The following is a 25,475-nucleotide window of genomic DNA, read 5'->3' on the forward strand; positions in this document are numbered from 1 at the left end:
CTCTCCCCCTGCTCGTGCTCTCTCTCCATCTCTGTCTCAAATGAATAAATAAAATCTTTAAAAAAAATAAAATCTGGGTTTTTTTTTAAGATTTTATTTATTTATTTGGCAGAGAGAGAGCACAAGCAGGCAGAGTGGCAGGCAGATGAGAGGGAGAAACAGGCTCCCCACTGAGCAGGGAGCCGGATGTGGGGCTCGATCCCAGGACCCCAGGACCATGACCTGAGCTGAAGGCAGCCGCTCAACAGACTGAGCCACCCAGGCGCCCCCCACACAAAAAATCTTAAAAAAAAAGATCTGATATGAAAGTTCATGATAATGCAATTGACATGGAAATCTGGTTGTTTCTGTGACACATTTCAAGAATTCAAGTAATAGGGGGTGCCTGGGTGGCTCAGATGGTTAAGCCTCTGCCTTCGGCTCAGGTCATGATCCCAGGGTCATGGGATCAAGCCCCACATGGGGCTCCTGGCTCAGCGGGGAGGCTGCTTCTCCCTCTGCCTCTCTCCCTGCTCATGCTTTCTCTCTATCTCTGTGTCTCAAATGAATGAATAGAATCTTTGGGAAAAAAAAAGAATTCAAGTAATAACCTTATACCAGGACATATTAAAACTTAAGGAATTTCATATATTTTCTGGAATAGTTATATTACTTACCTATACAGTACAACCTAAGGCTTATCATTATTTCTTTGACATGCTTTCCAAGTAACTTAATGGGGGCGCCTGGGTGGCTCAGTCGGTTAAGCATCTGACTCTTCGTGTTTGGCTGAGGTCTTGATCTCATGGCTTGTGAGATCATGCTCTGTATCTGGGTTCTGTGCTCAGCGGGAGTCTGCTTGGATATTCTCTCCCTCTGCCCCATCTGTCTCTCTCATAAATAAATGTTTTTTCAAAACAAAACAAAAACCAAACCCGAGTAACTTAACATATCAAATAAACAAACCTGATTAGTCGAAAGGCATTCATTTAGAGTTTAAATCTCGGAATTTTGTGAAAGATCTCAGAAGGTTTTAAAGCACATGCCTACGGAGGGGAGCCGAACCATGAGAGACGATGGACTCTGAAAAACAAACGGAGGGTTCTAGAGGGGAGGAGGGTGGGGGGATGGGTTAGCCTAGTGATGGCTATTAAAGAGGGCACATTCTGCGTGGAGCACTGGGTGTTATGCACAAACAATGAATCATGGAACACCACATCAAGAACTAATGATGTAATGTATGGTGATTAACATAACAATACAAAAATTTTTTAAAAAAGCACATGCCTAAATAGGATTAGAGATCATTACAAAACTATATTTCACCAAGATGGCAATAAGGGATTCTACTGGAAGTTACATAGCTGTTAGCAAAACTCAGCTTCTTTAATATTGAGAAGTTTTAACTTTAAGTAATCAAAGACCTGATAAAGGCAAAAGATTGGGGCGCCTGAGTGGCTCAGTCGTTAAGCGTCTGCCTTCGACTCAGGTCATGATCCCAGGGTCCTGGGATCGAGCCCCACGTCGGGCTCCCTCCTCGGCGGGGAACCTGCTTCTTCCTCTCCTCCCCACCTGTGCGCTCTCTGTCTCTGTCTCTCAAATAAATAAAATCTTAAAAAAAAAAAATTCTCTCTCCTTCTCCCTCTGCCCCTCCCCCACCCCCTCTAAAAAAATTTTAAGGTTTTTATGTTTAATGCTGACAACTCTGCAGATATGTTTACCTTAATGAAACTGACAAACTTAAATTAGTTTAAATACTGAATATGTTGCACCTGGGTCCACCAAAAGCCAATCAGTTTGTCCCCCGTTGGTCAGTTTTAGCTGGGGCACCTGCGGGAAAATCTGAATTGGGAGGCTGAAGTCCAGGGAGGGGTGGTCTTGGCTCTTTGATAGAGAGAGGGTAAGAAGAGCAGGAGCCAATGGCTTGAGGCCCTGAGGATGGTAGAGAAGCCGGTTCAGCAAGCTGAGCACTTGGCGGTGCAGAAACAGGAATGGGGGGGGGCGGAGGCAGAATCGGTGAGGTGCCCCCAGCAAGGCTGGAGGCGGATAAAAGCCCAGAGGGCAGACAAAGAGGACTCCCGGTCCTAAAGCTCATCAGCTTGGACAGACGGAACAGACACACGTTTTCTTTCCAGCAGCAAAAAGTGAAAACAGGCAGTTCGTGACCCGCTGGAGAAGACAGAGCTCCTCCCCGAAACAAAAGGTGTTTCGGCAGCTCCTGGGGAATATTTCTTACAGGCCTGACTCCGCGGACGATTAGCTTGTTCTCCTGTCCGTTAGCCAGGCAACGAATGAGGGAGGGAACCTCACACGCAACAAGAGGCAGGCAGCATCCATGCAGCCCTCTCTATTCCAGACCTGACACACAAACGAAGAAGCAAACAAGGAGGAGACGAGTGACTCAGGAGAAACTAAGGGAGGCATGTACAGGACACGGTGGCGGGGCGGGGGGGGGGGGCGGCCGGCAGAGAACAGGACAGAACACGGGACATGGCGGAGGAATAGCAACAGAAGGGCCTGAGTCAGCTGAGCTGATGGCGGATTGAGGAGTAGAGGGTGAGGAGAGGGGTGTCCTCGGGGTGTCCTGAAAGAGTGTGGACAGATCAGGGTTTGGGCACAGGGCCATAAAGGCCTGACCAGAAGGGATTTCGGTCCATTTTTCTGCTCAGACGTTCCCATCCTCTAGCTTTTATCGAGGCCAACAGTGTTACAAAAAGAGTGGGAGACTCACCGAGGAAGAGGGTCCCTCAAGCCGCTGTTGGACCTTGTCTCTTCGTGGTCGCCAAAAAGATGTTGCCAGGTGAACAGACCCCAGGCCCCCCGGTCTTGACCTAGCCGGACCCAAAGGAGTCACCGAAGGTTTCTGGTCTTCTCATGAGAAGGAATTCAAGAACGACATGCAGCACAGTGGGAAAGGGGATGAAAGCGAAAAGTACACTCTCGAGATCTGAGAGCAGGTGTGCTCGAGTCACGTACCACCCCACCACCGCCCCCGGAGAGTGGGTTTGGTGCTTTTTCTTTTTCTTTCTAAGATTTTATTTATTTATTTGAGAGAGAGAGAGAGAGAGAAAAAGGACTAGCAGGAGGAGGGGCAGAGGATGAGGGAGAAGCAGGCTTCCCGCTGAGCAGGGAGCCCGATGCGGGACTCGATCCCAGGACCCTGGGATCATGACCTGAGCCGGAGGCAGACGCTTCACCGACTGAGCCACCCAGGCGCCCCCACTAGAAGTACTTTCAATCTGAGAGCAGGACCGAGAATGCCAACTAGCCCATGTATAAGGGCAAACGAGAGCCATGAAAAAAAACCCCAAAGGATGGAACTCCTATCTAATCCAGGCAACTTTCTCATGAGCTTTCTCCGTGGTCCAGCCCCAGGGAGCAGTCCCCCCGTTAGGTGAGGGCCCCACCTGGGTAATAGCTCCAATCAGTCCCTTTCTGGAAGCACGCAGTCAGATGTATCTTGGATTTTATGCTCATTGAGGGATCACACCTGGTTATTTGGAAGGAGACCTTAAACAGGAGTCTTAAGATCAGCCGTTGTAACGACATGTATGGCCGTCCCATGCCCAAGAAGAATACAAGTCTTAAAAGAACAGGTAAGGCTTAACCAGCTGAGCCACCCAGGCGCCCCAAATAAAATCTTAAAAAAAAAAAAAAACCAAACCGGTAAGACAGAGCCTGATTTCTGAGCCCAACACCATTATATAGCCAAGGTGGTGGTGTCCGTGGAGTGGCAGGAGCTTGTCCCACGGGCAATAGGTTCTCCCCTGACCACTCGAACAAGGCACATTCCAAAGGGTCATACTACTCAGGACACCTCCAGAAAAGAACAAGTAAGTAAGATTGGAGCTAAAGAAGACTTACCAAGCCCCACGGAGGCTCTCAGATTCATGCTGTAATCCCCGTACGGGCCACCAAAAATGTTTCGGGATCACTGAGCACGAAGGTCAAGAAAGAATACTTGAGGGGCGCCTGGGTGGCTCAGTCGTTAAGTGTCTGCCTTCGGCTCGGGTCATGATCCCGGGGTCCCGGGATCGAGCCCCGCATCGGGCTCCCTGCTCTGCGGGAAGCCTGCTTCTCCCTCTCCCACTCCCCCTGCTTGTGTTCCTGCTCTCTCTCTCTCTCTCTCTCTCTCTCAAATAAATAAATAAATAAAATCTTAAAAAAAAAAAAAGAATACTTGAGACATTTTATGGTGCAACTCAGTAAGTTTATTTAAGCAGCAAGGGGACAGGACCCCAGGGCAGACAGAGCGCACTTTTGCAGCTGGTGGTCATATGCCTAGTGCTCAAGGGAGACGGGGCGTTCAGGGAGTATTAGATCGTAAATGTTTTCTTTAAATTTCTACTCATAAAACTACTTTTCCAAGATTTCTCGCTGCTTCTTAAATATTTATTCGAGAGAGAATGAGAGACAGAGCAAGAGTGGAGAGGGAGGCAGGGAGCCCCACGTGGGGCTTGATCCCAGGACTCCAAAATCATGACCTGAGCTGAAGGCAGACACTTAACCGACTGAGCCACCCAGGCGTCCCTACGTCTTGTTTTTAATGTTGGAGGCACTTGGAGTTGCTTTGGGGATTTTTTTTTTTTCCTAAAGATTTTATTTATTTATTTATTTGAGAGAGAATGAGAGAGAGAGAGAGCATGAGACGGGGGAAGGGTCAGAGGGAGAAGCAGACTCCCCGCTGAGCAGGGAGCCCGATGCGGGACTCGATCCCAGGACTCCGGGATCATGACCTGAGCCGAAGGCAGTCGCTTAAACAACTGAGCCACCCAGGCACCCTGGGGATTTTTTTTTTCCTATTCTCTAGCTCAGTAGGTCTCAAAGTTGAAGGTGTGTTAGAATCGCCTGCAGGGTTTGTTAGAATGAAAATGCATTTTCTCCTAACCACCCATTCAGTTTCCACTTCGGTCAGTCTGGGTTCCTCCGGAGAAAATTCGCATTTCCAAAGAGTTCCTAGATGATACTGATGCTGTGAGCACCACACTGAGAACAACTGCTCTCATAGAAACATTCTAAGGTAGCAAACATATAGGATTTTCCTGGACAAAATAATACATAGGACTTTTGTGGAGGGGCTCCTGGCTGGCTCAGGAGAGCGTGCGACTCTTGATGTGAGGCTCGACAGTGTGAGCCCCACCTTGCGTGCAGAGATCACTAAATAAAATTAAAAAAAAAAGAATTTTGTAGAACATGACACATTTATGTTTCTGTTCCTTGTCTCAACTGTCAAGATGGTCTCGGGTCGGAAAGTTCAGAGCCTTATAGTTCCAGAGTGACAACTTCAAAAGTCCATTTCTTCCTAAAAGAGGAAAAAATTATTGCAGGAGAAGCCTGCAAAGGCCCCTTTGGCCAGTAAGGATTGTCCATGAGTCTCCGGAAACAGCTGCCTAACCTATAACATTTCCAATTTCAATACCCTTCAGAAACAACAGCCCCCCTGTACCAAACCTGAAATTCTCGGAGGGTGTTCAATCGTGCCAAAGGGTTCCATCCCTTCCATCTTTCTGGCCAAGGATCTGTCAACACAAAATGAACAAACCTTTTAGAATCTTTTTTTTTTTTTTTTAAGTAGACTACGCCCATTGTGGAGCTCAACGTGGGGCCTGAACCCATGACCCTGAAATCAAGACCTGAACTGAGAGCAAGAGTCAGACGCTCAACCAACTGAGCCACCCAGGTGCCCCTCTTTTAGAATCTCTAAAAGTAAGAAAGAGAGTTTTATTTGAGCCCAAGTTAGAACAGCTGCCTGGGAAACATGCTCCAGAGAATCAACAGTTTTTACAGGGTTATCTTCTTTACATCTTGCCAAAAGATTATAAATTAACATACAGGCTGGAATCACAAGTTTTGATGTCAAGGAATGAAGGGAGTAGGAACCCTGATCGGTATCTTAAGGACAAGATGGTTTTCCTTTAGGCCACTTGTTTGCAAAGCAGGTGCACAATGTATGCTTGATGAGCCATAAATCAGGCTTTTGGTCTCAACAAAGTTATCTATCATCACGCTGACTTAGAAAGAAATCTTAAAATCTTAAAGTGGCGGGGTGCTTGGCTCAGCCGGTTAAGAGTCTGCCTTCGGCTCAGGTCATGATCCCAGGGTCCTGCGACCGAGCCCCACATTGGGCTCCCTGCTGAGCAGGGAGTCTGCTTCTCCCTCTGCCCCTCACCCTGCTTGTGCTCTCTCTCTCTCTCAAATAAATGGTAAAAAAAACAACAACAACAAAACTAGAGTGGCTCCCCTTATATCTCAGGCCTTTAGAGAGTTTTTTCTTCTTATTGGATCTCAATTAATATGACCAGAAATCAATCATTCACTAACCCATTGCCCACGAGGGTGAGGATTTTGGCTAATTTTTAAGATTGTATCCCCAGTGCCTAGCACGGTGTCTAGCGTGTGGTAAATGCTTGACAAATGTATGTATTGATTAATGGGTGAATGAATTCTTTAATAGGGCAAGAAGCATATTTATTCTTTTTTCAATTTATTTTATTTTTATTTTTTGGCGCATATTTATTCTAGGCCAGGCCCTGAGCTGGGCAATGGTTGGACAGTGCTGAGTGAGACAGCCCCAGTCCTGCCCTCAAGGTACTCACAGTTCAGTGGGGAAGGCAGATCCATCCTCAGACAATGGTGACCCTGAGGGGGCAGAGGAAGAAGGGGGCAACCAGGAGGGCTTCCTGGAGGGGACAACCGGGTTGACTACTGAAGGACAAGGAAGAAATGAACCAAGTGAGGGGAGTGTTTCAGGTGGAAGTTCTGAGGGTTTTGTTCTCCCTCCTTCCTCCTATTTCCCCAACAAACTGTGACAAAGCCCCTCTGGGTTCCAGCATCCCCTCTGACCAGAGGGGTCACTGTAAGGGATAGATCTGTCACCCCCACAGAGGCTGCCAGCCCTGGGAGGGAAGGGCCACGGCTGTTGTGGTCCCTGTTGTGTCCCCAGAGCTGCCTAGCACAGCAGTGGGGGCTCAGGGAATGTTTGCTGAACGAATATTCGAGTTTTCTGTGTGTGTTGAAGTGTGTGAAAGAGTTGTGTCTTATATGAAGGGGATTGAAGTTCAAATGCCTCAAGCCTCAATTTCCCACCCTGAGAAATAGCATAACAGTGGTTAAAGCATTGGAACCCAGCTGCCAAAATTGCTGCCTTTTGACAACATCTGTGTGTCAATGTTCTCATCTGTGAAATGGCAACTCCCTGTAGGGTTTTTTGAAGATTAAATGAGATACTCATTCGAAGTGCTTACAATAGTGCCTGGAATGCAGTCAATGCTCATTGCATGTTAGCTGCCCGCCCCCCCTTAATCCTGTCTTCTTTGCTGTTTCAGCCAGAATCCTCTCGTGTCCCCATCTTTAATCTCCAACCATTTGAGTCACCCGTATTTGCCCTTCCCTGGGACATTTCGCGCCTCAGAGCCTCCGTACATGCTGTTCCCTCTGCACCCGCCTCGCCACGTCTGAACGCGTCCACTTGGAGAACTCCTACTCAGCCACCACCACTTCAGCCGTTATATCAACCCTCCAGATCTCCAGGTTTCAGAAGCCAGTTTGTGCCGCTCTCGGATCAAAGTCTCCTTTACTGTTCCCCGCCTTTTGACCCTTCTCAACGGTCCAAGTTCTGGAGGGGGGGCGGGTGCTAGTGAAGCATCCTTTTCATTGGTTTTCTTGGTGCTCTGTCGCCCTCTTGTGTCCAGTCTTAGACCTGCATGGAAGAAGAAATGCAGGCGATTCTCTCCCTGTGCACCGCCCCCCAGCCCAGAGTCACCCCCAGAGTCACTCTGAGCTTTTCTCTTCCTGCTCTGGACCTTGGGAGACTGCCCCGTGTGGACTCCATCCATGCGGCTCCCTTGCCCTCCACGTTCTGGTTGGGTTCTGCCAACTGGAGGCACTGACAGGAAATCAGAATGTAGGAGGAGAGAGGTGGGAGTATTTGGGGGGCCTGCCCTTGCATCCCTGCTGCTCTGAAAGTGGCTGTATTCTCTACCTAGAGTTATAGGTTCTATGGGCTCCTCTCCAAACTCCAGCTTCCTGCCCTAAGGGTGGTAATGGCTTGGATCTCCCTATGGCTGGTCCCTTGGTGCTGCCTCACACTGTGTGGGTTCCTTCAGCCTGCCCACCCCTCTGAAATGTCCCTTCATAAGTGCTCCCACGTAAGCTCTGAATGGCCACCTATTTCCTACCAGGACTGGATCAGCAGAAACCTAGGGTGAGCCCAAGAGAGAAGGGGATCCTCACCTCCCAGTGGACCGTTAGAATTTCTTTTTAGGAGGAGCTTGGAATGACCAAGGTTCTGACAGGAGGGCTCTGTGGGACTTGTCTTGAGACCGATAGGATGTGTATGGGGTTATATGTGGGGAGGGGCTACAGCCTTCCTGATCTGATACCTCCCTTCTTGCTTTCCCTGACTGTCTCCTTGAGGGAAGATGAAAGGGAAATGCCCTTATTTGCGTGTGTTTTGCTTGGGTGCTTAGTTAACTCTCTCACTTTCTGTGTCCCTCAAGAGCCCTGAGAAGTAGGTAATATGGTGCAGAGAGGTGAAGTCACTTGTCCAAGGGCACGCAGTAAATGACTTTAAGAATAGCTACCCTAGGGTGCCTGGGTGGCTCAGTCGGTTAAGCATCTGACTTCAGCTCAGGTCATGATCCCAGGGTCCTGAGATAGAGCCCTGGTCCAGCTCCCAGCTCAGGGAGTCTGCTTGTCCCTCCCCTCTGCTGCTCCCCTGGCACATGCTCTCTCTGCCTCTCAAATAAATAAATAAAATCTTTTTTTTTAAGATTATTTATTTATTTATTTGAGAGAGAGAGAGAATGAGAGATAGAAAGCACGAGAGGGAAGAGGGTCAGAGGGAGAAGCAGACTCCCTGCTGAGCAGGAAGCCCGATGCGGGACTCGATCCCGGGACTCCAGGATCATGACCTGAGCCGAAGGCAGTCGCTTAACCAACTGAGCCACCCAGGCGCCCTAAATAAATAAAATCTTAAAAAAAAAAAAAAGAACTTGTGAACGGGGGGGCTTGGGTGTCTCAGTCGGTTAAGAATCCCTCTCTTGGGGCACCTGGCTGGCTCAGTCATTAAGCGTCTGCCTTCGGCTCAGGTCGTGATCCCAGGCGGAGAGCCTGCTTCTCCCACTCTCCCTGCTTGTTTTCCCTCTCTCACTGTCTCTCTCTGTCAAATAAATAAAATCTTAAAAAAAAAAAAAAGAATCCCTCTCTTGATTTCGGTCAGGTCATGATCTCAGGGTAGTGAGATCGAGCCCCATGTCGGGCTCCACGTTCAGTGTGGAGTCTACTTGAGATTCTCTCTCTCCCTCTGCACCCCCCTCCCTGGCTCTTGTGTGCTCTCTCTCTCTAAAAAAAAAAAAAGAAAAGAAAAGAAAAGAAAAGAATTTGTGAACCCAATAGCTGTCATTTCTGAGTGCTACGTGATGCCAGGTCTGTCCATAGTGCTTTGATCAAGAATGAATTCTCACGACCAATTTATGAAGAATGTGATGATCATAATAAAAATCAGCAAATACCATTTTACCCTTATGTATTCACTCCCTGAAAACATGTGTCTTGCATACCTATCATGTGCCTAGCCGCCTTCCAGGCAACAGACACACAACAGTAAACAAACCAGATGCAGAAATGACTCCCCCCCGCTCTAGTGGGGGGACAGATAACTTAAAAAGTTCTGTGGGGAAAAGTATATAAAACGGGGAGGAATGGAAAGCACTGGGCGCGGGGGCGGGGGCATGTTTTATAGACTTGATAGTATTGCCGTTATGAGATGACATTCCCCATGACAGAGAGCCTGTGAGTGGCCACTTTGACAGAAGAGGAAACCGGGGCACAGAGAGGCCATTAGCCTAAGGTCTGGCTGGCCAAGAGACAGGACTCCTGACAGCGGCGGCCCTGACCCCAGGAGGGAGGACTTAGACTCGTTTGTTCTCTCCCTTGGGAAGGGAGGCATGCAATGACCAGAAAGTTAAGGACTCGGGTCTCAGAGGGGAGGAAATGGCTCAGCTCAAGGAGGGTCAAAGGCTGAGTGAGGGCTTGGTCAAGCAGGAGGTGTGGGGTTGGATGGAGGGGAAGCAAAGGGGTTAAGGAGATGGGGGCCTCCAGGCTGGGGACTCGGAGGCGTTGGGGGTGGTTGCTGCGGCAGCAGGTGAGGTTTCCCCGCGGCTGGAAGCCTGGAGTAGGGTGAAAGCCTAAAGGGGTTAAGGGGCGGTGCCAAGGGCGTGGTTAACGGGGGCGGTGCTGGCGGGGGGCGGGGCTTCGGCCGGCGGCTCCTGCCCCGGGCCGGAGCGAGTCGCCGCCGGGTCCCTGAGCCGCGGTAGAGCCCAGACGTCGCCGCAGACGAGAGAGGCGCCGCCCGCCCCGTCCAGCCGCCGCGCGCAGGTAGGCGCCTCTCCTTCCCCTGCCCGCGCCGGGCGTCCGGCCCCCGCGGGGCCCGTCCTTGGCGCTCCCCTCGGGGGCTCTGCGCCCCTGCGTCGGTGCCCCAGTCTCCCGCGCCGGCCGGTCCCCGCCCCTCTCCGGTGCTGGCGCTCCCGCCGTCTCCCCGCGGACCGTGTCTGTGGGTCTGTCTCCCTCTCTCCGCCCGTCTCGGATGGGTCTCTGTCTGCGGTCCTCTCTCCCTCTGGGTGGGCCTCTCCTTCTGCATCTCTGGATGTCTCTGTATCTCGTTCTTTCTCTCTGCTTTTCCGTCCGGCTGTGGCTCTGGCCCTCTCTCGGTCTCTGTACCCATTCTCCCTGTCTCGCTTTGCCTCTAACCCTCAGTCTCTCGAGCTCAATCCCTCTGCCTCCAACTCCGTGGTTCTCCCGGTCTCTGTGCATCTCTTTGCGCTTTCTCTTCCTGTCTCTCTCCTGTATTTCTGTCTCTTACTCTGCGTATCTTGAGACCCTCTTCTGGCACCTTGACCCCACTGTCGTCTCATTCCAAATTCTGGTGCATCCCCGAGCTTTCCGCTGGGCTGAGGAGCTGCTTGGGGGTGGGGGGCGGGGGGAGTAGGGTTGCCTTGGGGCAGGTGGACTCTGAGGGACACTGTAACCCCAGTACCCCCTTTAGAGAGTCACCCCACTGCTCCTGAGGTCGCACCCACCCCACCCTCCAATTTCAGGAATTCCTGGCTGGGGGGGTAGACTTCCTCCCCCACTTCCTCCCTTCCAGGATTTGGCTAGGTCACCATTAACTCCTTCCTGCCTCCACCTCTCTCCCCCCACCCCCTGCTTGCACTGGACATCCCACCACCCCCAACAAGGCTGAGGGGACAGCTCTGGAATTTCTGTAAGCCACTGTTCGTGGTGGGATGTGTGTTGTGTACTCAGGCAGGATGTGTGCTGGGGGATTTACTTGCTGGCACAGATGGAGATGATAGGGGCCACCCCCTAGCGCCCCCACACCACCCGACCCCCGCCACCAGCCCCCCTCCTCCTGAGCCCACCAAGAGGCTACCTCCCAAGCTCTATCTCTGCGGATGAACTCAATTTCAGGTTTGGGTTGAGGATGGGGAGGGGTCTTTCTGAGGGGGGTCCCAGTAGGAGGAAATGAGAGGGATGATGGGCAGCTCTTGAACTCTGGGAATCATAATCAAGAACCCTTGGGTGTGAAGGCTTTGAATGGAAGGATTCAGGATGTGAGAATGATCAGAGGGAGGACTGGGGCCCCAGAGCCTTCAAATCACAAGTCCTCAGGATACATGAATGCTTCAATCCAAAAAGATTAGTGTCGGAATCTTGGGCAGCTTTCAGTGTTCCAAGCAGAGAGAGCTCGAAGGGCTTACAGAGCCATCGAGGTCAAGCACCCATGTTACAGGTGGGAAAACTGAGGCCCAGGAGCCGAAGTCCCCACAGTGAGTCAGTCCATGCCATTTCAACTGAAGCCCAAATCCAGAGAGCTGGCTTCTTTTGCTGCCACTAAGTCGGATTAATTTGGGAAAAGAGGTCTTCACAGTGAGGAGGGAAGAATGCCAGGGTGAGTATGAAAAGCTGGAATCCAGAGGGGAGCCTTTGAGAAGCAGAGAAGAGAAAATATTTCCCAAACCGTGGTGCTGGGGAGGGGAGAGGGGACAAGGGTTGGTTTGGGTGGGAGGGGTGGAGTTTCAGAGAAGGAGGGAAGAGGGGGAGGGAAATGGGGGGGGGCAGGGATTAACTCCCACCCGCTTCTGTCTCCTGACCCTCCCCATGAAGCCCACTGCTCCCTTGGGACAGGGCCTATAATTTGGTTTGTGTCTAGACAAATAATAACTCAGCTGGTGTGTGAGCGAGCTGGCCGCGGGCAGGCCGGCAGGGCGGCAAGGCGGTGGAGGCAGCCTGGGCTTCTGGGGTCCTCGTAGCCCCCCCACCCAGGGCAGGGAGAATTTAGGAGCTGCGTGGAGGTGACAGCGCACTCCCCCCAACCTCCTGTGAACCCCCCATATTTTAGAATTCTGTGCCACCTTGGGCCTTCAGGCTGCTGGGCAGTTAACAAGCAGAAGAGATAAGGGGGGAAAAGGAAGTGGGGTTCACGGTATATAGAGTGTGTTCCCATTTCTGTAAAAAAAAAAAAAGAAAAAACAGGGAAATACGTATTCGTGTTTGCTGGGCCAAGATAATAATCACCGAGAGTTTAATAATAGATGATGAAAGTCGTAGAATGTTTAAAAAAAATCATAGAGCATTCTAACAATAGAACTTTAGAATCTTGGAATGTGAGACTCCTGGAATATTAGAAACTTGAAGGGTAAGGACATGGAAAGCCGCGAGGATAATAATAATAGAATGGAAGAAAGGTAAAGCTCTAGAATGTTACAATAATAGAACGGTAAACCATGAACAGGACTAACAATAGATCCTGAGGATTTTTTGAGTGCTGGAATGGACGGTGTCGGAGGGGTCGAGTAGGAGGACCCTGGTGTCCCTTCTGGGTGGTGTGGGAGCGGGGGGAGGGGGGGAGATGGGGACTCCTTCGGTAGAAATGGGGAAACTGAGGCCCAGCAAGGTGGTCACGGAGGCCTGACTGCCCCCTGGTTTCCGCCGGCCGCCAGGGCACCAGGTGGGGAGCGAGGCACGGTGATCACATTTCGTCCCCTAATGAGCAGACCGGAGCTGGCCTGTCCCCCGGGGCTGCCAAGGGGGTGGCGGTAAGCAGGAACCAACAGAGGAGGGAAGGGGGGCAGAGAGGCAGTCTGGTGGCTTCTAGGACAAGGCTGGTGAGTGAACCCTGAGGGTGGGCAGGGATGTGGTGGGGGGGGCTGCATCACCTCTCCGTCTGGTCCTCTCAACCCTCCAGAGTCCTTTAGCCTTGCTGGATTTAGGGGTGGCCCAGAGACTTACCCGGCTTGAGCAGCTGAGGCATAAAGCGGGGGCCGGGGTCTGACCAGTCCTTCTGGTCCTCTCACTATCACTCCACATTCGGGCTTATCTCTCTGCCCTTTCCTGGGAGGGGCTAGCAGGGTCCAAAGAAGGGGCCCTGGAGATAGGGAGAGCTGCTTTTTCAAAGATTTGGGGGTTGAATCCCGAATAAAGCTCAAGCTGAAGAGGAGCTGGACACCCCAGAGGCTGGGCAAGGGAGTCAGGTGTTGGAGGGGCACAAAGACACTGTGGTCACTTGCTTTTCGGTGGTGAGAAAGTCTTTCCTTGTATATTTTAGCAGATTCTCAAAGGGGGCTGACAACCCCAGAAAGACTTGAGAAACATTACAGGAGCACAGGGAGTGAGGAGAGAAAACATTCAGGGAAAGGGGAAGCTCTTGGGTTAAGAAAGACTGGAGATCTGCCCGGTCCTGACACATCACATGACTCAGACAAGGGTCTTGCTGCTCTGGGCCTCAGTTTCCCCACGTGTACCAGGAAGGGGTCAGAAATAGCCTTGCACTCCCAGTTGGGGCACAGAGACCTGTGGCATTGTGGAATTCTTAGGGTCTCCGTTCTGTGCTTTTGAGGGTTTGATGGTGGGCAGATCTCAGGTGGGGAGAAGAGAGGGCTGAGTACCCCTTCCTCATGCCCAGAAGCCCCAGGAAGCAGGTGGGTTGAGGAGGGACGGAGGAGGGTGAGGTGAGCGCCCAGCTGGTTCCCCCTCAAGGAAATTAGCCATGAGAAGTGTATTTCCTCTGGCTTCCGGAAATAAGTCTTATGCCTGCTGTACCCGCTCCAGCCTCAGCTGAACCCAGGGGGTCTGGACAGCGTGGGGCCAAGGGAACTCCCAGCCTTGGTTCCTTTCTGGTCTCAGCTCTCCTGTGCCCATGGAATAATAATAATTGTTCAAATGCTGCACATTTTGTAGATGATAGGATGTCCTATCAAGGATTTTCTTGTCTGTGATGTGAATAGTATAAAAGTTCTGCCCCCCCCCCCATACAGAAGGGGAAACTGAGACTCTCGAAAAAAAATGAATTTTCTCGATGTTACAAGAAGAGGGAGAGACAGAAGGTGAGAGAGGAGGAGACCAGGGGTCAGAGAGAAGGGGAGATTTGAGGGCAGAGAGAGGACTGTTTTTTGGTTTTTTTTTTTTTTTTTTTTTGAGTGACTCGGTCTGGGTGGGGAATATTCGAAGGGAGGGGCTGGATTGCACTGTTCAAGCCAGGGAGCAAGCTCTGTCTCCACCCTTTGTCCACAGGATCCAGGAACCTCTGTCTGCGAGTCTGGGGTGGGGGCAGCCTGGGGTGGGGGCAGCCGCTGGGTTGCTAAGGACCCCACAGGGGGTAGGGCTTACTAAGCAGGGACTCAGCCCTGACCTTTCAAAGTCAATTATGTAGTGGATAGATCCTGCCCTTTTCATTTTTTTTCCCTTCCAACCTCTTTCCGTGGGACCCTGCAGGGACTTCTTTGAACTTGTAGCTGCCTCAGGGGGAGAGAGAGCCTGCATTGCAGGATGGGCTGACCAATGCCTGTTCCTTCAACCCACAGTCATTTACTGAGTGTCTACTATATGCTGGGCCTCTCCTGGGTGCTGGGAGACAGCAGTCAACACAAGGTTACTGCCCTCCTGGAATGTCCATTTCAGACAGACAGACAGATAGATGGGAACAAGATACAAGGTGATGTGAGGAGAGAGCCCTGGGGGTGGGTGGGTGGGACTCTGCGGGTAAGTGAAGGAGGTGAGGGAGCTGAGTCCTAAGAAGATCTGAGAAAGAGCAAAGGTTTTGAGGCTGGAAAGAAGGTCATGGGTCTTGAGCCCGCGGGGGGGGGGGAGGGGGGGTGGGGGGAGGAAGTCAAGCAGTGCCTTATCACCCGGGGCAAGGAGTTTCGATTGTCCACTGGGATTTCAGGATTTCAGGATTTCAGGATTTCAAGCAGAGAAGTAATGAGAGCTGATTTTCATGTTAACAAGACCTTGGTGGCCGCCCTGTGGGAAGTGAGTTGAAGGAAGCCAGAATGGCAGCCAGGAAAAGCAGTGAGGAGCTACTGCAATGGTCCAAGCAATCGAGCAATTGGCAATGGTGGTGCAGAGCAGACACTGGCAGAGGGTTCCGAGAGACATGCATGGATTCAGGGTTTATTGTGGATGTAGAGCCAAGAGGACTTTCCCATGGAAAGATGCTTTGGCATCTGGGAGGTTCCCAAGAACCCAATGTGGGACGTTGGGCTCATCCCTTCCTCTCTCTGGGCCTCAGTTTCCTGATAAATCCAGCTGACTCAACCAGTGGTTTTCTAAGTGTGTCCTGGGGGATTCTTCGGAGGTGGCCCCCCTCCTCCCACCTGATTTCATTGAGAACACAGAGCAGCTTCTTTTTTCCACTTAGATGGCTTTCCAGTTTAAGATCTTATTTTAAAAAGATAGTAATAATAACAATAATAAAAGCGTTCACAGTTTAAAAAACATAAAGCTCTGGATAGAGTGGCTTCCGAAGGTGCCTCTGATTCAGGACGTCACTCCCCTACCCTCTGGGGCTGACAATGGTCGGGGGTTTGGTCCATGACTGTCCTTTGCCCTGTGTTTGCAGGTCTTCCCAAGGGGGTGACAGGCCCAAGGTTCTCACTCAGGAAAGTTGGGGTGGAGCAGAGGCAATGAGGGAAGTGGTTCCTGAGGGAGGGACTCCAGCCCTGTTGCCAGGGCTCCCCTTGCTGCCCAAATGGGATCACACCCAGCAGCCCCTCCTCTCTCCCCTCCCCGCCCCAGCCCAAAGCAGCTATGGTTCCCAGCCCCTACTGCCAAGCCCAGGGCCCCTTTCTGTTCAGTTATTCTTGGGTGGAAACATGCACAAGCTGGAGAAAAAGGGTGAGAGCAGAGATTGTCCCTCTGTCATCATCAGGACCTTGGAGAGGTCTTCAAACTGCCCTGTGACTCAGTTTGTCAAATAGGATAACGGTACTTTCCTCTTAGGGTTCTTGAAAATGTAATGAATTAATACCCATAAAAGTGCTTAGAACAGGGTCTGCAATGTAGAATAAATCAATAAACCTTAGCTGTTATTATCTGTCCTTATCATTGTCAAGAATGGGGTGTCCTGGGTTAGTAGTAGTAGTCCCTGTTATGTCATGGCCTTGCTGTGCATCCTTGATGGGAGCGAGCAGTCTTTCTGAGCTTCATCTCCATCTGGGAAATGACAGGGTTAGCATTTCCCAAAGCATGATAAAATACTTGTGCATTTTAGATGGTTTCTAGCTAAATTCTGAGTGGGGTCTTTATATGCTTTTTTTTTTTAAAGATTGTATTTATTTATTTGACAGAGAGAGACACAGCGAGAGAGGGAACATAAGCAGGGGGAGTGGGAGAGGGAGAAGCAGGCTTCCCGCCGAGCAGGGAGCCCAATGCAGGGCTCGATCCCAGGACCCTGGGATCATGACCTGAGCCGTAGGCAGACGCTTAACGACTGAGCCACCCAGGGGCCCCCTGAGTGGGGTCTTTAACATCTATCAGGGAAAATAGATCCAGACCCCCAAATCTGCATTTACACAGATCTGTTGCTTAGAATGAGGCTCAATTAGGTATCGCCAGGGTGTCCACCCTCCGCAGCCCACGGGTTACGGTGAGGGGTGTGGGGAGAAGGGGGTGTCCGTGACTCCCATCACCACAGACCTCTCTCCCCACAGGCACTGTAAAGTCAGCTTTGAACTGTGAGGCGGGCCACCTCATCCCAGCTGCTCAGCTCCCACCACGACCAAGCCGGAGCCCTCCCCCTGCCCCCCCTCAAATTCCTCACTCCATCTGTAATCCTCCTCCATAATAGCCCTTACTCACCTCCTTCCTGTTTCTTAAACACCCTTCCCGCATTTCCCAGACGGAGGGTACCTCTTTTTCCATAATCTTCTCTTCATCAGTCAACTTGTTTCCTTCTTTCTTACTGGGGTCCTAGGAAGCGCCAGCGCCCCGACTGACCTTGCCTGGTGTTCTCCACCCTCCCTAACTGTAGTCTGTCCTGTCTCAACACTATTGCATATATTTCACGCATCTTCCACCCCCCCCATCACTTCACTGTGGCCACACAGCACGTTCTGCATCCTCTACAAATGTCTCCCTCTTCCTACTGCCCGCTGATGCCTTCGTCTCCTCCATAAACACCCCCCTCAGGCAATTCTTGTGCTACCCCACAACTGCCTCATTTACACTCTGATTGGGTCTATAAACACCCCCTTGACAAAGCTTTTTTTTAATCCCACCATCCCCTGCCCTGAGCCTCCCTCCTGTCGTAATTCTATCCTTCCTCCGACTTTTCCCTCTCAAGCTCTACCCTTCCCCGCCCAGGCTGGCCCACGATTCAGGGTCACCCTCACCTCTTCCCCGTGGGCTGCCCCCCACCATGTTCCCCTGAGCCTCCAAGGAGGGGGCTCAGGGGGCCCGATGGCCTCCCGCCCCCTGTGGCCCCACAGCCCCCGTGGGCCAGGGGAAGTGCCTCAGAAGGCTCAGCGCCCAGGATGGGCAACCGCACGTGGGACGGCTGCCACGTGGACTCGCGCGTGGACCACCTCTTCCCGCCATCCCTCTACATCTTCGTCATCGGCGTGGGGCTGCCCACCAACTGCCTGGCCCTGTGGGCAGCCTACCGCCAGGTGCGGCAGCGCAACGAGCTGGGGGTGTACCTGATGAACCTCAGCATCGCCGACCTGCTGTACATCTGCACGCTGCCACTGTGGGTTGACTACTTCCTGCATCACGACAACTGGATCCACGGCCCCAGCTCCTGCAAGCTCTTCGGGTTCATCTTCTACACCAACATCTACATCAGCATCGCCTTCCTGTGCTGCATCTCGGTGGACCGCTACCTGGCCGTGGCCCACCCACTGCGGTTTGCCCGCCTGCGCCGGGTCAAGACGGCTGTGGCCGTGAGCTCCGTGGTCTGGGCCACGGAGCTGGGGGCCAACTCGGCGCCCCTGTTCCACGACGAGCTCTTCCGCGACCGCTACAACCATACCTTCTGCTTCGAGAAGTTCCCCATGGAGGGCTGGGTGGCCTGGATGAACCTCTACCGGGTTTTCGTGGGCTTCCTCTTCCCATGGGCCCTCATGCTGCTGTCTTACCGCGGCATCCTGCGGGCCGTGCGGGGCAGTGTGTCCACAGAGCGCCAGGAGAAGGCCAAGATCAAGCGGCTGGCCCTGAGCCTCATCGCCATCGTGCTGGTCTGCTTTGCGCCCTACCACGTGCTCCTGCTCTCACGCAGTGCCGTCTACCTGGGCCGCCCGTGGGACTGTGGCTTCGAGGAGCGCATCTTCTCGGCCTACCACAGCTCGCTGGCCTTCACCAGCCTCAACTGTGTGGCTGACCCCATCCTCTACTGCCTTGTCAACGAGGGGGCCCGCAGCGACGTGGCCAAGGCCCTACACAATCTGCTCCGCTTCCTGGCCAGTGACAAGCCACAGGAGATGGCCAACGCCTCACTCACCCTGGAGACCCCGCTCACTTCCAAGAGGAACAGCATGGCCAAGGCCATGGCAGCTGGCTGGGTGGCAGCTCCGCCCTCCCAAGCAGACCAGGTGCAGCTGAAGATGCTGCCGCCTGCACAGTGACCCTCCACTCGTGCAGAACCCCCTCACTCCTCGAATCTTATCCCACACTCCCTTCCCTCCTGGTCTGATGTAAGCAAACTGTATGCAAATGAGGCCGTGTTCATAGTCATAAGAGTAGAAGAAAACGGGAAAACAGTGAGGCTGGTGGGTCACTGCTCGGTCATCATCCTCTACCACGACCCCCTAACAATTCGGCTGAACTGTACCTAGCACTGTGCTGGGTGGTGCTAGTGACACAGCGGTGACGAATGACAATCCTGGCCCTCCTTCACATGCTCCCACTCCAATGGGGGAGACAGACCTGTCCCCAGACAGGGATGACCCAGAGCGGATGGGGCTCATGCAGGGGTGCCCTGAGGGCATCTGACCCAGGCTGAGGGTCAGGGAGGGCTCCCTGGAGGAGGGGACAAGTAAATTAAGTCAAATATTCGGTTTCCAGAAGGTAACGACAAAAAGAAAGAGAAAAAAAAGGATTATTTCCAACAAGGAGGTAAAATTTGGGGACTGAAGGGGAAGATGGGAGAAGAAATTCACCGAGGCGTAGAGTGGTCATTTTCGCCCTTGGGAAGCCCTTAGTCATCTAAGGGAGTGAGGGCAAGAAGAGCGAGTGTGAGTTTCTAGATAAACAGCATTCTCCAAGTCAGGACTGAGGGGGGAGGCAGACTCAGAACCCAAGTGAAAGGCAGTCGGGGCAGACCAGCTGGAGGAGAGCTGAGCAGGGCAGGCTTGGGAAGGGGCTCAGGACAAGAGAAGGGTATTTATTCATTCATTCATTCAACAGAGATTTATTTATATTCACTCTTGGCCCAGCCCTGTGCTGGCTGGGGCTGGGGACGCAAGGGTGACCGAGACAGCCCAGGCCCCCACCCTCATGGGGCTCATGGTAAACGAGGAAATAAAAATAAATATAATGTTTGGAATTGACAAGTGTCCTGGGGAAAAAGAAAGCCGATTGAGGGGCCAGAGAATGACATGAACTTGGATCTAGAGGTCAGGGGAGGGCTCACTGGAAGGTGACACTGGAACAAAGAGCAGGTGTGTGTGTGGGGGGGTCAGCCCCGTGGCTGTCAGGGGGAAGAGGACTTTGGGCAGAGGGAACAGTAAGTGCAAAGCCTCTGGAGTGAGAGAGTACCTGAGTTTTGAGGGAGAGCAAGTGGAGTGGTGCAGCTGGAGCAGGGGGAGGCCGGGAGGGTGAGAGGAACGACTGATGACTGATGGGACTGGCAAGGTACTGGCAAGGGACCGGCCGATCTTTTGATCGGGGCTTTGTAGGTACTGGGGAGGACTTTGCCTTTTAATCTGAAATAAAGGAGAGCCACAGGAGGGCTCTTGGCAGGGGCGGGATGGGATCTGACTTAAATGTTAACAGGATCCCTGCGGCCGCTGAGTGGGAAACAGAATATGGGAAGGGCAGCAGCCTGGAGGCCAGTGAGGCCAGGAAGAGGTGACTGCAGTGGTCCAGGCGGGAGATGTGGGCAGCTGAACCGGGTGGGGGTGGGGTGGGGTGAGCAAGGAACAGTGGTCAGCTTTGGGATTTATTTTGAAGGAATACTTCAAAATGATGGAGGAAGCACAGGGCCTTTTGGGATTATGTAACACGAGCCCCTTGCCCATCCTGAGGAAAGGGTTGACCAGGGGGCCCGAACTGGAAGGACTTCTGGGAATGATCCCAGGCCCTATTCCAGGGCGGTCACCGGAGAGGCCAAATGACTAGGCCAGGGTCACACAGCTGGTGAGTCAGCGCTGGGGTTATCCTGGGCTCCCTCTCCCCTCTCCATCTCTGCCTCTATTCCCATGCCCCAGGGTGGCTGAGGCTGCCTGCCTTGGCTGATGGGGTCACGCTCCCTCTCTCCTGGCCCTCAGGGATCACCAGGAATGGGCATCCTTCCATAACCAGGCTGGAGAGCCAGAGCAGGCACCCAGCTCTGGACAGGCCTCGCCCTTTCTGACAGGTCACCTCCCTCCCTTCCTCCCAATGGATGTGTAACAGGCTCCAAGCTCCTGATGAGATGTGAAGATCCTCCTCCCCCACACACACACCCTCCTGTCCCAGAAGTTCCCAGAAGAGGTTTCTGGAAACCCTTCTCAGAGAAAGGAAGAGGAGGGAGGAGGGTAATGAGAAAAAAAATGAACCTAATGAGGAAGATGGTTTTGCAGGAGGGGGAGGTGACTGAGACGCAGGAAGTTGGGGCTTCGGTATTGGGTGCGGAGAGAAAAGAGGGAAGCCTGGGATCTATGGGGCTTAGTAATTTTCCCGCCCCAAAGCCATAAAGCTACTGGGATGGAGATGTAAGGCCAGAACCTTTTGGAACACAGTCCCCTCAGAGAATCAGATGAAAGCCTGAACTCTACTCCTCCACCAAATGCTCATTCCCATTCATTCAATAAATATTTATTGAGCATCTACTGTGTGCCAGGCACTGTTCTAGGAGCTGAGGAAACAGCAGTGAAATAAACAGGAAAAAAGTCACGTACAGTTTGGAAGTTTCCTAAATCCATGATGGGGACCCTAGTCCCCGAGTAGGCCCCTAGGCCCCTGACTAACACCCCAGGAATCAGGAGAAGACTTGGCTGGGACTTGAGAAATTCCAGCCTTGGCTCCATTCTGATTACTCCTGGAACTTTGGATAAATCCTTTTCTTCCTCTGGCCTCAGTTGGCCAGTCTGTAAAATGGGAAGGGGGGGTGTCCCAAGGAGATAATGGACCTTGAATAGGCCCCAAGCTCTATCACACCTTCAGTCCAGAAGGGATCTTGGGGAAGGGTTGTGGTTTTTTTTTTTTTTTAAGATTTTATTTATTTATTTGACAGAGAGAGACACAGCGAGAGAGGGAACACAAGCAGGGGGAGTGGGAGAGGGAGAAGCAGGCTTCCCGCAGAGCAGGGAGCCCGATGCCGGGCTCGATCCCAGGACCCTGGGATCATGACCTGAGCCGAAGGCAGGCGCTTAACAACTGAGCCACCCAGGCGCCCCTGTTTGTTTTTTTTTTTAAGATTTTATTTATTTATTAGAGAGAGAGAGTGGGGGCAGAGGGAGGGACAGAAGGAGAATCCCAAACAGACTCCTGGCTGAGCGCAGAACCTGACCTGTGGGGCTCGATCTCACGACCCTGAGATCATGACCCCAGACGAAATCAAGAGTCGGACTCTTAACTGACAGAGCCAACCAGGCGCCCTGGAAGGGTTCCTTTTATGGAGTCTTGGTATTTTAAGGAATTTAGAATATCTGGGTTCACGCATGTCAGTACCATCATTATTACTGATGGAGAAACGATGGTCCATCCGTGTCAGGGATTTGACAAAGGACACTAAAGGACTCCGAGTGGATGCTGAGGAAAGCCCTGGGTCCCCTGGAAACCCCCCCCCCCACTCTGCCTTCTGAACCGGTTTCCTCCTACACACCGCTCCTCTGCTCCTCTCTCCTCCCCGCTCCTTCTGCCTCTCCTAGACGTTCTCAATTACCCATCAAGACTCCGCCATCCAGAAATTTCTCTCAACCCCTTCCTGACCTTGTTTATATGATCTTGCTCCCTGCTGGCTAAAGGAGGACAGTCTGGGACATGTCCTTAAACTCTTTCTTGAGCCAGCTCCCTGGGGACCCTCGCCCACCAGAGGAGGAAGTGAGGCTGCTTGAAAACGGGTATGGTTTTATCAGCCAAGACGCCGGGCTATCACCTTCTGCGGGCTGAGAAACCTTCTGCCGGCCCCCGACCCCCTCTCTGGGCCTCAGCTGGTCAGTTACTCAGGAAAGGGCTGGATTCACTATTTCTGGGGATGAAATGCACCCTCAGGCTGGCGTTAGCGATAACAGCGTTCAGACCTGCAGAGCAATAAAGGCTGTTTCTCGGGGGCTTATTGTGACCGGCACCATTCTAAGCACCTATCATGGTTCTCTCACTGTTTCTACATTCGAGATTCTCATGCAAGCCTTACAACTGCCCAACAAGGTGTTAATTATAATTCCCATTTTGTAGACGGGAATACTGATGCCCAGAAAGGTTACGTCACTCGCCTAACATCACAAGCAAGTAAACGGCGGAGCTGGGATCCCAATCCAGGTCTGTATCACTACATGGTCGGTTTCTTCTTACTCCCAGTGAGAGCTCTAACCCGCGGGGAAAGCGTATTTGGTACTCATTAGCCCTAATTAGGACTAATTAAGAGCCTCCTTTAAGCGGGGAAGCCACCTAAGTACAAGACGTCACGAAGGAACACGGTGACAGCAGCCAAGGCGGGCGTGGGAATTCAACCACGCTCCCAACAGCCGTTTAACGGCACCGCCCCCTGACCCTCCTCACTTCCGCCTTATATTTGCATATTCAGCGATCGGACGCCAAGCGTCAGCGTCGACGCGATGACATCAGGGAGCGCCCCTGCAGTGCTCCACCCCCGAGCGTACGCACGTACGCACGCACGCAGACGAGAGGGCGGGGGAGGAGGGAGAGATCGGAGGCGCCCCGCCCAGTCAGCAAGGTTGCGCGTGCCCCGTGCGACCGCCAAGATGGTGGTGGGCGCGTTCCCTATGGCGAAGCTGCTATACCTGGGCATTCGGCAGGTCAGCAAGCCGCTTGCTAACCGCATTAAGGAGGGCGCCCGCCGAAGCGAGTTCTTCAAGACCTATATCTGCCTCCCGCCGGCTCAGCGTGAGTTTGACCCCACGTCCCTCCAACCTTTTCATTTTCCAACCCCTCTCTGGTGGTTGCTCAGGGGATGGACTTCTGTTTACAACCAATCACAGCCTGAACCGGCAAAGTCCTGCAGCCAATAGGGAGGGTTCCTGGAAGAAGGGCATGCGGGTAGCCCAATAGTACGAACAGGCGTGGGGCAGGGGGCGGGGCAGGGCGCCAGCGCCCGAGTGGGGAATACCAGCCAGTAGAGGAAGAGAGCGCTTGGAGACTGACGTCCGGACGAACCAATAGTTTGGGGGACGGGAGTAATATGGGTGGGACATCTCAGGACTGAGAGGCGTTAGGGGCGGGACCGCGGAGAGACTGCCCGGGTGGTTTGCCCAGCCATCCTTAGATAGTTTGGTTTCCAAAACCCAACCCTGTGCTTCAGTTGCCACTCCCCCCCCGCCCCCCCCCCCCGCCCTCGGTCCTGGGAGGTGAAGTGCCTGACCTGGCATGGCGTTTAGGGAGGGCTTCCTGGCAGAGGAGACCTCTGGGCTCGACCTGAAGGGTGAGGAGAATCTCCCCAGACAGCAGGGCTGATGTCGAGGGAGAGCGGGGAGCATGCTCAAAGGCTAAATGGCTAAGGGGAGCGTACTTTTTTAAAAAAATTGTTATTGTTATGTTAATCACCATACATTACATCATTAGTTTTTGGTATAGTGTTCCATGATTCATTGTTTGTGCATAACGCCTCGTGCTCCACGCAGAACGTGCCCTCTTTGATACCCATCACCAGGCTAACCCATCCTCCCCCCCGCCCCCGTACCTTTTTTCCTTATAAGTGTGGGTGCTTAAAGTTTGCAGAATCCTTGGTCCTTTGGTGTTTTGTGGGGCCTCTGCCAGAGGTGCAGATCCTAGAATGGCGAAACGTCGGATTTCGCAGTTACCAGACTGCCCTCCTATCCGCTCTCCTTTGACCCTCACTCTGTTTTTGTCCCCACGTTAGGGAGGGGAAATGACTTCCCCACTTTATAGAAGAGAAAACAGGCCTCGAGACCAGAAGTGAATTGCTCAGGTCACACGTGGAGTTTATGCCAAGAATCAGTGCCTGAGTCCTGCACTCTGGATTCCCAGAGCTAGTTTCTGTTTCCTGCCACTGCCTTTCCCCCAAACCTTAGCGCCTTGGTGTAGAAAGTGGCTTCTTGGGTCGGACTGACATGGATTCTAATCTGGGCCCCACGACTCCCTGGCCGAGTCACTTATCCCCTGGGAACTTCGGTTTTTCTCTTCTGTACAATGGGTATTATATAATAGCAACATTTAGTGGGCACTCGGCTTTGTGCCAGGCCGTATGCTAAGCACTTCACAGGCCTTCCAGCATTACATCCTCACAAATTATGAGGTAGGCACTGTTATTATTCCCGCTTTGTGTATAGGCTCTATGTGCATTTATGCTGTAAATAATACTTATGTTGTTGTGAGGAGTAAATGGATATAAAATGTTAAATCAGTGGGTGGCACCGAGATATGGCCGTTGTGTAGATGATGAGGATACAGAAAAGAAGAAAAGGCAAAAAATCTTGTCCTTGGGAATTTTACATTCTTGGGGCGGGGACGGGGTGGGGGGTAGCCAGCCAATAAACAAAATAAATAGTTAAAATATGAATTATATTAGCTAGTAGTACTTGCTCTGGAGAAAACATTAGGGTTGCAAAAAGAGGACTGTCTGGGGGAAGGTTGGAAGTTTAGATAGGGTGTCAGGGAGACCTCAGGGAGAATATGAGGAGGAGAGGAAGGAGCCAGCAGTGCAGGTATCTGAGAAAAAGCATTCTCACACACGCAAAGGCCCTGAGGTGAGAGTTTGCCTGGTAGGTTTGATGAATGGCGAGGAGGCCAGTGTGGCTGAGCAAAGGGGCTGAGTGGAGACTGAGGAGAGAGGAAGCCGGTGGAGAGAGAGGCAGATTGTGCAGGGCCTGTGGAACCCTGCG

General features: G+C 52.3%; 2 protein-coding genes across 2 annotated transcripts in view; both read left to right on the top strand.

The window, feature by feature from the left end:
• Positions 1-10,220: 10,220 nt before the first annotated feature.
• GPR4 (G protein-coupled receptor 4) lies at positions 10,221-21,348 on the top strand. Its single transcript, XM_025849862.2, has 2 exons — positions 10,221-10,356; positions 16,968-21,348. The coding sequence occupies exon 2, from the start codon at positions 17,790-17,792 to the stop codon at positions 18,876-18,878; it is 1,089 nt and encodes a 362-aa protein (XP_025705647.1). The 5' UTR covers positions 10,221-10,356; positions 16,968-17,789; the 3' UTR covers positions 18,879-21,348.
• A 1,962-nt stretch (positions 21,349-23,310) lies between these two features.
• LOC112807157 (outer mitochondrial membrane lipid metabolism regulator OPA3) overlaps positions 23,311-25,475 on the top strand; it is a 50,112-nt gene continuing 47,947 nt past the window's right edge. Inside the window, exon 1 of the mRNA XM_025849864.2 lies at positions 23,311-23,520. Within this exon, the coding sequence (XP_025705649.1) occupies positions 23,379-23,520 (142 nt within the window). The 5' untranslated portion in view covers positions 23,311-23,378. The remainder of the gene's footprint in view (positions 23,521-25,475) is intronic.

This window comes from Callorhinus ursinus, unplaced genomic scaffold (genome assembly GCF_003265705.2).
Source record: "Callorhinus ursinus isolate GAN/ISIS: 27379988/994484 unplaced genomic scaffold, GSC_fseal_2.0 scaffold71, whole genome shotgun sequence".
In the NCBI taxonomy this organism is placed as follows: domain Eukaryota; kingdom Metazoa; phylum Chordata; class Mammalia; order Carnivora; family Otariidae; genus Callorhinus; species Callorhinus ursinus.